An 11,230-nucleotide genomic window follows, 5' to 3' on the forward strand; every position below is an offset into this window, starting at 1 on the left:
AAAAATGTAATTGAAATATTGGCGGAAGTAGCTCAGTCCATAGGTGACGTATGGCTGGGAACTGAAGGGTCGCTGGTTCAGGTCCCTGTGTGGACCATGTATGGAGCATGGACTGGAGGTGCGAGAGGTGCCAGTTCATCGCTTGGGCATTGCCGAGGTGCTGTTGAGCAAGGCACTGAACCCCCAACTGCTCGGGGCGCTGGTCACTGGCAGCCCCCTCGCTCTAACATCTCTCCATTAGTTGCATTTATATAGGTCCTATTTTTGCATGTGTGTGTATCCCGGGCCTGAGTGTGTGTGTAACATGTAAAAAATGAAAAAATAGAGTGAAAATTGAATTTCCCCATTGCGGGACAAATAAGGGGCTTCTTCTTCTTCTTCTTCAACTATAGTATTGATTGCCATTTGGTTCAGACATTCATGGTCTCCAGATGATGATTCGTTTGAAAGTGCTACCCATTGACCTTTCATCTGGAGACATCTTTAGGTCAAAATTTCAGTTTATCCAACACTGAATGACCTTTAAAACTAAAAACATTCCTATCAGACTCTAGCTGTACTTTGTGTATCGTGCCTATTAGCAAATGTTAGCCTGCTAACACCCTAAATTAAGATGGTGGACACGGTGAACAGCAGTTTTGTTGCAAATTTAAAAAGATATGAACCAGATGGAGCTGAAACTCCAGGTTAGTGCTAAAATGACATCTTTTATTGAACTGTCACCAAAGATCAGCTGTTTGTATAAAACCTGAGGTAATGTTGACGCTGAATGTTTTGTTAATACAGCGGCACTAGTTGAATCCCTCAGGGAGGTCTCCGGGTATCTTGGCGATACCGTCACCTTGTCCTCAGGAGCCGACCCGTCATGGAATCTTTCTTCAATCGAGTGGTCAATATTCTCTAACAACACTTGGATCGCCACCTACCGCAGCGGGACGAAAAACCTCGAACGGGTCGATCGCTACAAACGCAGACTCAGTCTCAACACCACCTCAGGTAAGAGACAAATCTATCACATGTTAAGTGTAAAGTGCTAGTCATTTTATTTCCCATTTGACAGTCTTGTTTTTTATTCGTTAGGTGACTTGATGATCCATAATTTGACCGCAGACGACGGCATGGAATACTCTGTCGACCTCATCAACACAAAGAGACAGAACAGCGTGAAGAAGACGAAGCTCACAGTGAAACGTAAGTGCGAATGGAATTCAAGACTGACACAACTTTAAATTTTGTCAGTAATTATTTTCACACGTATTTTAAAGGTATTTAGCTTATTTCTGATTAAAGAGAAGAGCAGCCTTTAATAAAATTACTTTTTTTGTCCTCTTATCTTTAAATCTTTACTCCGTAAGATTTGAGATACCTTGTTTCTAGCGGCCTCTTTGGCTTTAAGATGTAACTGCAGGTGAGCCTGTTCTTTCAGAACCCTCCATCGTGTCACATTTGCATTTAATATGTGTGTTGACTATTCTTTATATATTTTTTTATGTTTTGCTCTTTTGTGAACTTTATTGAAACACATTCACCTCTCTACTTCCTGTCCGTCTCCTATATGTTACCCTCTTGAATTCACACACACATGTTCCTATTACACTTCTGCCCTGAATTTCCAATTCCAAGTGAACGCAGCATAACCGCTTATGATGATCTCGGCCGGCAGACCAACCACAACAGCGTCACTAACAAGTGCTTTCATTAGTGGGTCATATGATCAACAACATTGTTTTAACTCACTCTTTGATAGATAGAAACTTAAACAGTTAAATAGCAGCCTGGTCTCACCAAAAGGCGTGTGAATGACACGCTATTTCTCTCAAGCCATCTCGCGTATAATTACAACGCATTTCATGATTTTTGCGTGTCATTTCACGCCATGTAGTCTCAATTGACTTGTATAGTGCAGAGATGGCGTTGTCATTTGACGCACAAATGTCATTTGACGCACAAATGTCATTGAGGGAAAACCCATGTGTTCGTATTTGTCCGCGGAGAAATACAAAGTGGTGGAGCTTTCTGTCAGAGGGTTGTTTTTAAATCAATATTTCATGTGAAGGATGGCTGAAATAACGGGCGTGAAATGCCCTAACCCTAACCCTAACCCCAACCCTAACCCTGGGGAACGACGGGCGTTAAATGACACGCGAAAAGCATAATATGCGTAGACATGCACGCTAAAAGTCATGCAAGTCATGAAAAGTGGCGTGCTATTTATACGCCCTCCCATGAGACCACGTAGTAAATAGATGGAAATCTTACAGGGTACATCTTTAATGCTTCTCTTACACAGATACTTGCGTATTGACTTTATCAGCAAGTTCATCAGGTCGCTCACAAATATTTTTCTACTTGTTTTGTTCGTCTCTCATGTCATATCTTCTGACGTCTAATCAACGGTTCCAATTTACACCCCCCTGCAGAACGCCTCAGCAAACCGACCATAAACGTAACCTGTGTATCTGCCAAAGGAGAACGTTGGTTGTGGTTGCGTTGCTCCTCAACGGACAAGGGTGTTGAATTGTCCTGGCAGAGTAAACCTCCCAGTGTCACTGTCTTCAACCTGACCTATCCTGATGGCAACTCAGCAGATCTTTTAGCAGTTCTTAACACCACACAGAACCACGTCGAATTCACCTGCATCTCCAGCAGGAATATAGAGAAGACGTCAAGAGTTGTCACTCCAAAGTGTGACGGTAAGGTCACCATGGACTTAAACAACAACAACATGCTGCACTTCATGCCATTGTGGTTCTAAGCAACTTTCCTTTTTTATGTTTTCTTATAATTATGTTGTTGTCTCTTCCATATTGTTATAGATAACGAGCCTCAGCCTGAACCTCAGCCCAGAAAAAGATATACCATCCTTTTTTTCACGGGGGGCCTCCTGGGAGGTTCACTTACAGTACTTATGATATACTTTTTTGGAGGTAAGAGAAGAACATCATCCTTGTAGAAAAGTTCTTTAATAATAGCATGACTTCAACTATGTTAACACCAACAATCAATAGCATTAAAATAACGACAATACAGACAATAATATTGTAATTTAGGTTTATAGTCAACTGGTCATCTTCCAAAAGAACCAATTAGAGTAGAACCAATAAGGTTGTCGTGTTTTGCAAGTTACTTAAAGGTAATTTAAAACATATGAAAGATTTAAAACACATAAAAGGTAATTTTTAAAACATATAAAGATGGTTACAGTTACAGAAGTTTCAGTGCAGTTTACTGAAAAGCAGCGACAAACAGAAAAGTCTCCAGTCTTGATTTAAAGGAACTGAGAGTAGCAGGTTTTCTGGAAGTTTGTTCCTGATTTGTGGAGCATAAAAACTGAACGCTGCCTCTCCATGTTTAGTCCTGACTCTGGGGACACAGATCAGACCTGTCCCATGTTTAGTCCTGACTCTGGGGACACAGATCAGAACTGTCCCATGTTTAGTCCTGACTCTGGGGACACAGATCAGACCTGTCCCATGTTTAGTCCTGACTCTGGGGACACAGATCAGACCTGTCCCATGTTTAGTCCTGACTCTGGGGACACAGATCAGACCTGTCCCATGTTTAGTCCTGACTCTGGGGACACAGAGCAAACCTGTCCCATGTTTAGCCCTGACTCTGGGGACACAGAGTAGACCTGTCCCATGTTTAGTCCTGACTCTGGGGACACAGAGCAGACCTGTCCCATGTTTAGTCCTGACTCTGGGGACACAGATCAGACCTGTCCCATGTTTAGTCCTGACTCTGGGGACACAGATCAGACCTGTCCCATGTTTAGTCCTGACTCTGAGGTCACGGAGCAGACCTGAACCAGACGATCTGAGAGATCAGGATGGTTCGTAGCTCAGCAGAAGATCTGAAATGTATTTTGCTCCTAAACCATTCACTGCTTTGTAAACCAACAGACAGGAAGTCAGTGTAAAGATCTGAGGACTGGAGTGATGTGATCGACCTTTTTGGTCTTAGTGAGGACTCGAGCAGCAGCGACCGGGGAGCTCCAAATAACTATTAACCTTGTTGCTTATCAAAGATATATCAAAGCTGTGGACCTATTTCAAAGTTTGGGATTAGAGATTGATAAATGTTGGGCATAGCACATTTTTCAATGTGGGGGTGCTATCAAAAATGGGGGGTTATAAACAATTACAAATATTGGGGGCACTTTAACAAAGTAAGGATCTGGGGGGGGGCTTAAGCACATTTTTGGCAATTCTGCATAGGCTCCCCAAAAAGGCCTTGGGACCACCCAGCTCTATTGTAAGATAAAATATCAAGGATTCAGGTGCATGCATGACATACTCGATGTGATATGACTCATTTCTCAGAATGGTGAGGTGAGATAAAAAGGTGTCACCGTGTTGTGGTTGCTTTCCGTGCAACACTTTCTTTTGTCAGCCATAGTTACAGCCCCTTCTCTTTCCACTCTCAAGTCCAACCCACACATCACACAAAGATACAACACACTTATGTCCTCATTTTATCATTCCCTCAAATTTATAAGTAATTATAGCTCATAATGTTGATTTGACACCATATTGAGAACATATTCAACATTAGGCTACAACAAGAATAGTCCACTTGTACATTTAAAGCATTAAATACCACATGTTGACATTGTGTGTTTTTTTAAACTACAGAACGCATCAAAGCTGCATGGGTACACCTCAAAGGTACAATGTCAATCACGGTAGGTAGCCATGTTCTGGTTGAAATGGTCGACATTACACAAATTAATCTGTATTCTCCTTTTATTTTCCAGGAAAACTATTTCAATCAAAAGATGATAATATAATCTAATGGTAAGTTTCTGTTTCTATTCTGATTGGTCCAAGGTTTGTCGCAAAGCGTGGTAACACACTGTCGAGGTGTGTGTAATGACTATGTTTCTCTCTCTCTTTCCTACAATAGTAATAAAATGACTACACAACAATATCAACGATGTGTGAAGATGTCTGCAGCATGTATGTATGTATATAAGGATTGTACTGTGTAAATAAAAAAAGGACAGTATTAGAAAAACTGCATGGTGCATTTTTATTTATGAAAAACTTCAATAAATGAATGTTTGCATTTTGAAAGAATCTTGATGCGCTCTAATGAACCCCTGTACAATCTAATGTGACCCCCAGAGAAGCAACACAGACGCCCCAAAAGATTCACAATGATTGTGATTACATTACATCGTACAGGTGTTACGTTTTTGTAGTATAAACCGTGTAACGGGTTTGGTTAGGACCCAATAGCAGCACAAATACAGGCAGGTATCGTTGGTAACAAACTTTATTGGCTTTGGTGCAGGGAATAATCAGAGTCACGGCGCTGCAGCCTGCAGGTAGCCACAGAGGAGACTGGAGTTACACTCTCTCTGAAGAGCTGAACCAGGTAACCACCAGTCAGCCACAGGAGCCGACAGGCAGAATCCAGAAGGGGACAGGCGAGGATCGTGGTCAGGGACGGAAGGCTGAGGTGGTTTCCAGGAGATCGGTCAGGCAGGATAGTCAGAGGCAGGCTGGGTCGAAACCGGGAGATCAGGCAGAGTAACGCTGGAGAGTCTGGTGCAAGCATCGAGAACAATCTGGCATGAGTGAGTGTGGAGTTGGGGCTTAAATACAGCCAGAGCAGAGAGCACAGGTGAGTGGAGTTGGCTTGATGAGAGGGGTGTGTCTGATTGGCAGATTGAAGCAGGTGCAGATTGTGAGGCAGAGATGAACTTTGACAAACCGCATTTTATGCATCAGTGATGCAAAACCACCTTATCTTGTTCCTCTGGTTCTTATGTCTTGTCTGTCATATTGTTTTCTATTTAATTACCTTGTCACATGAACTTCTTATACTCTCTTTAAAAACTTTTTTTAACTTTGTATATTGTGTTTTTTTGTCTCAGTGCTTGTTTGAACTATCGTCAAATGCACCATTTTGCCTGAAGCCTTGCTAATGCATTTATCCATTAGAGTAACGTTGTGACTGTTACACTAGTTCAGGGGTCTGCTACCTTTACTATCAAAAGAGCCATTTTGCCGCCTCTTCCACCAGATAAAATTTGTCTGGAGCCGCAAAACATATTTGATGTCACAGCTAATAAAGGTATATACATAGTTACTGTTGACATTTTATTCCTATTGTTACCCGTCCTAAAATTGTGGTTGTTTGCTAATTTCTCACCACATGTGAAAGCAAATTAATGTCCATGAAACATGATTTTCCTCGCAATTTTTTTTTTGGGGCGGGGGGGTTAATCCACCAGCAGTGCCGGTCACCAACTCAAGATTAGCCACCTGCAGGGAAAGGCGCTGGGCTGTAGACCGAGGATGTGACGTATTTTCACGTAATATTATTTTTCCCTTGTCCACTGTGCAAAAAAACACGTTATTTACACATTGTTTATATAATTTTTGAGCAAAGCTACAGGGAGCCACTGAAAAGGGGCTGAAGAGCTGCGGGTTGCAGACCCCTGCACTAGTTAAATGTATTGAAGGAATATTAATTGCGTTAAGCAAATGTTGATTTTTAAAATGGCACTGCAACAACTATGTATTTAAATTTTAAAAGGAGACCGGGCATTCTCTGTTGTTGGCCCAAACCTGTGGAACCCCCTTCCACTCCGTATTAAGTCCTCTACCACCCTCGCCAGCTTTAAGTCTAATTTAAAGACATATCTTTTCACTCTTGCCTTTAACAACCCTTAACACCCTCCCTTATTCCCCACTGCCTTTTTTATTATTTTTATTTTTATTTATTTTTATATATTTTATTTCACTTCGTCTATTGCTTTTAACCTTCTTCTTACTTCTTTACTTCCTTTATTTTCTTGCTTGATTCTATTTCACCTGTTTTTATTCTAAGCTGATTGCTGATCTTAATATTGTTTTCTTTTTACTTATTTTATGCTTTGTTTTGTTAAGACCTGTGTATTCTTGGGCTCCTTTTATCTACTGTCCTGCCCAAACCTGATTTCTTCTAATGTAAAGCGCTTTGGGTCAACTCCTGTTGTATTTAAATATATAAATAATAAATAAAAGTGACTTGACTTGACTTGACTTACAATACTCCACGTAAAAAAACAATAATATTTGGATAAAAGCCTATGTTCATGTATAGCAGTTTCACATAAATAACCCAAAAATTAAAAGAAAATATTGGATAAAACAACACGCTTGCAAAACATGATTACAAAATGACACAGTGACACTAATGATAGTAAATATAAATTTAATATGATCCCCTTTGCACAGGCCGGGATGCCATGTAGGCAGGAAGGACATGCACACAAGATTTACATAGTACAGTGCAAATAAAAATATAATCTCTATTTACAGAATTTACAACACTGTGAATAAAATTCCAGCTCAAAAATATAATGGAAGTTATTCATTTTCTAATATGCTAAAGGGAAGGTGCGATTGTCTCTCGAGGCCAAAGATAGAAAATGTACCTTTTCCCGTATGTTTCTCTGGGCAAAGCATTTTGGTCTACTTTGACTTTCTACTCAAAGGAAATTGAAGCTGCACACCGCGCTGAATTTGACCTTCTAGGAGATGTCTTGGTAGGGCGACACTGAGGCATTCCTCATGCGACTAAACTGGATCTTGTCGTACACAGTCTGGGGCTGGATGTGTGACAAAGAGTAAAAAAAAAGAGAGTTACATGTGGATACAAGACTCATTTACAAAAAACACAGCACTTAGTAATAAGGGAACAAATCATACACTGAAGTAATGCTTAACTGCAGGACCACATCACTTTAAACTGGAATCCAGCTTATTTGGTTGCTTATTGGAGCGGCAGTAGCTCAGTCCATAGGTGACTCAGATGGGAACCGGAGGGTCGCCTGTTCGAGTCCCTGTGTGGACCATGAATGGAGCATGGACTGGTGGCTGGAAAGGTGCCAGTTCATCTCCTGGGCACTGCCGGCCCACTGGCAGCCCCCTCGCTCTAACATCTCTCCATTAATTGCATGTATATAGGTCCTGTTAGTGTATTTCAGGCCTGTGTGTGTGTGTACTTCGGGCCTGTGTGTGTGTGTGTGTAACATGAATAATAATAGAGTGAGAAAACCAAATTTCCCGCTGCAGGATTAATAAAGTAATTCTTCTTCTTCTTCTTATATCGGTTCACATATGAAGCAACTGTGAATGAACATTTCTTAATTGATGATCTGTGAGGAGCGAACCGATCACATAGTCTTAGTGACTTAATCATGTGTGAATGGTGAGCAAACGTAATTCCTGAAACATCCCACATTAAGTCATGCATTAAATCCACATGCATCTTGAATTTGTTCAGCATTACTAAAGTATATACGTTGTAGCCTCAAAAGCAATACATCATTTGCTGCTGAACCCTTCTTTGGTATGACCGGTAGTCTATGGAGATATAGATTCAGGGAACATAGCTGTCACTGACACACTCAGAAGCTAACATTATGGAAATTTAGTGTGAAGCCGACAGTAAAAGTAACAAATATTTCTGTGGTCCTATAATCTTTGTGATGCCGTGACCCGATTCTGTCCGTCTGTCGTCTTCACAGCCAAACAATGGAGACCGAGGGAGTCCACCAATATTACGAACGCGCTGCTAAATCTGGACGAAAGGCCTGGCCACTTGCAGTCAAAGGCCCTCTCACATAAGAAATGTTGTTAAGTTGCGCCCTAAATTCCAGGTTATTTCCCAAAGAAAACAATGTTCACATGCGAGGAAACTTTTCCACTCTTAAGTGAGACTTGCACACTTGAGGTGAATAAACACACAATGGAAATTCATTAATTAAAATGTTAGCAAAGGTTAGGAAACTTTGAGTCAGACTTAGTGACTCTCTGCTACTTGTGCTACTGGTACACTACATATGAGCATTAACTGTTATCATGTAGTCGCCATTTGGGGCCACAGATGGCGCTATTTGACAAACATTACACAGCATAGCTTTAAAGGTGAATTTCTTTTTCAACATTGTCCCATGTATTTCTGTGTAGGTGACTAATAGCAACACCTTCTTTAAAAATGGTCCAGTATTGAACATGATCTTAAATTCCCCTCTCGTAAATGTGAAATATTCTAATCTTTGAGTTTCTTTTTTCCAATTCTGACCCAGATTCATCAAATATAATGTTCATCGTCAAATGTTAGCATCAAATCATAAAAATGTGTCATATATTTAATATAAGGGAGGGAAGAGTACACTGTATATTACGTTTAAATGTTATATTGTAATATATTGTGTAATGCAAGAATGAAAAGTTAAAGGTTTTGCTCTTACCCCGGGTGTCACTGTGTCGACTTTGTTTTCAATGGTTTCATACAGTGTGCATGGCTTCATGGTAGATGGAGACCCCTGCAAGGTTATAGGAGAGGAAATTAGCAGTGTTTTGCATTAGTACTATTTAACCTTTTTATTAAAAAAGTAACGTTTTCATGTGCTGGATATACTCTAGGGCTAGGGCTGATAGAGCCTGGGTAGAGCGTGAAGGAGGGAGGACATGACGTGGATCACAGCGCACCAACAGAGCCTGTTCTTTGGTCATCAACAAATGACTTTCTTGCTGTTCTTTTAATTTGTCTGACAATTTTGGTGTCGACCCTTACTACTAGAAGTTCATGAGTCTCTTCAATTAGACCTTTTTGGGTTCAATTGGTCTTTGTGTAAATCAGCCTTCTTCTTCATGGACGGAGGTTATCAGTCATAAGATAGCATGTCATAGTATAAGTATGTCAAAAAAAAGTATAAATAAGTCAAAATATACAGCGAGAGGGTTCTAGGTTCGAACCCCGTCTGGGCCCTTCTGTGTGGAGTTTGCATGTTCTCCCTGTGTCTGCGTGGGTTTTCTCCGGGTTCTCCGGTTTCCTCCCACAGTCCAAAGACGTGCAGGTGTTCGGTTCATTGATGACTCTAAATTTGCCCGTAGGTGTGAATGGTTGTCTGTCTCTGTTCGTCTCTATGTGCCCTGTGATAGACTGGGGTCCTGTCCAGGGTGTACCTCGCCTCACGCCTGATGTCAGCTGGGATCGACTCCAGCCCCCCGCGACCCCAATAGGGACAAGTAGTTGAAGATGAATGAATGAATGAATAATATGTCCAAAACATGTTTAAAACGTACACACGCACTGTTAGATCATTTGAAAGGGGCTTCAATAACATATTAGTGCCCAACACTGGAAATGAGAGGCGGTAAAGTGTGGCAAACAGATGCAGATGATTTGTGCACAGTGAATACGTGAGCATACTTACAGCTGCTATCGTAACTTCAGAGATATCAGCGTACAAGGTGAGGTCATTGGGGTCAATACCTGGGGGTAGATTTGAATGAAGAACCAAAGCAAAAGAAAAAATGGTGCTACATCAATAAATAAAAAGCCACTGCTATTCAATGATGCGTTTCTTACCTTCCTGTCTTTTTTTGCTGTGACAGACCCAAACCACTACACCAGTTATTACGATGATCAACAGACAGCCTCCACCTGCCGCGCTCAGGAGAACGATAAAGTTTGGACCTGTAAATGATGGTATTATCACTGTTATTATGACAAGTGAGTAACAGTAATAGACCACAATTGTGCCAAGGGAATAAGTATACATAGGATTAATAAAGCAGGAATACAACTAGGACAATTAAATGCAATTAGGTCTGACGACAATCCAGCTTTTTGTTGTTATTTATCCATCTTCATACGCAGATATCCGTTTCTAAACAATTGACCTTTCTTCTAATCCTAACCAAGGGTGTACTCACTTCTGTTGATGAGATGATCTGTTGCGTCAGTCGTAATGTTGCTGCATGTCACTATTTTGCTCGCCGACTTCTCACTGACAACATTGGAAACGGTGCAGGTGAATTTAGTGTCTTCGTTCTGAGGTGTGATGGTGTAGAGCAGCCTGGAGCCACTTATGGTTTGGTTCATCACAGTCCAGGTGTAGGTGACACTGCTGTCAGAGATCGCACTGCACTCCAGTAAAACTGTGCAGGATTCGTTTGCGGTGTGCCAGGTGGAATTGGAAATCACGGTGGGGACTTGAGTTATGGGATCTAATGAGGCAGTTTGGAGAGAGATGCACAGTCGTAGTTAGACATTGCAGTTTAAGATTATATTAGTTTTATGGATTATACATGTACATACAAACATCAAACGCATGTGTATCAGAAGTAAACCCACAGAACATTTTGAAAAGACCTTAAAACTTCCTTTTCACCAAAGCATTTTGCTAAATACTAAAAAGCTGGGTCATGACGGAAAGAACGAG

The 11,230-nt window shown here is 41.0% G+C and overlaps 1 protein-coding gene and 1 long non-coding RNA gene across 2 annotated transcripts in view; one reads left to right on the forward strand and one right to left on the reverse strand.

Moving 5' to 3' along the window:
• Positions 1 to 2,558: 2,558 nt before the first annotated feature.
• Positions 2,559 to 4,668, forward strand: LOC310964418. Its single transcript, XR_014593732.1, has 3 exons — positions 2,559 to 2,693; positions 2,817 to 2,927; positions 4,635 to 4,668. It is a non-coding gene; the product is annotated as an uncharacterized lncRNA (long non-coding RNA).
• Positions 4,669 to 7,221: 2,553 nt separating this feature from the next.
• The window catches only part of LOC310964340 (uncharacterized protein), a 7,114-nt gene continuing 3,105 nt past the window's right edge, over positions 7,222 to 11,230 (reverse strand). Inside the window, exons 3-7 of the mRNA XM_083937430.1 lie at positions 10,722 to 11,015; positions 10,375 to 10,482; positions 10,220 to 10,278; positions 9,251 to 9,325; positions 7,222 to 7,603 (exon numbers count right to left, since the gene is read on the reverse strand). Of these exons, the coding sequence (XP_083793556.1) occupies positions 7,526 to 7,603; positions 9,251 to 9,325; positions 10,220 to 10,278; positions 10,375 to 10,482; positions 10,722 to 11,015 (614 nt within the window). The 3' untranslated portion in view covers positions 7,222 to 7,525. The remainder of the gene's footprint in view (positions 7,604 to 9,250; positions 9,326 to 10,219; positions 10,279 to 10,374; positions 10,483 to 10,721; positions 11,016 to 11,230) is intronic.

This window comes from Echiichthys vipera (genome assembly GCF_963691815.1).
Source record: "Echiichthys vipera genome assembly, chromosome: 22".
Lineage (NCBI taxonomy): Eukaryota > Metazoa > Chordata > Actinopteri > Perciformes > Trachinidae > Echiichthys > Echiichthys vipera.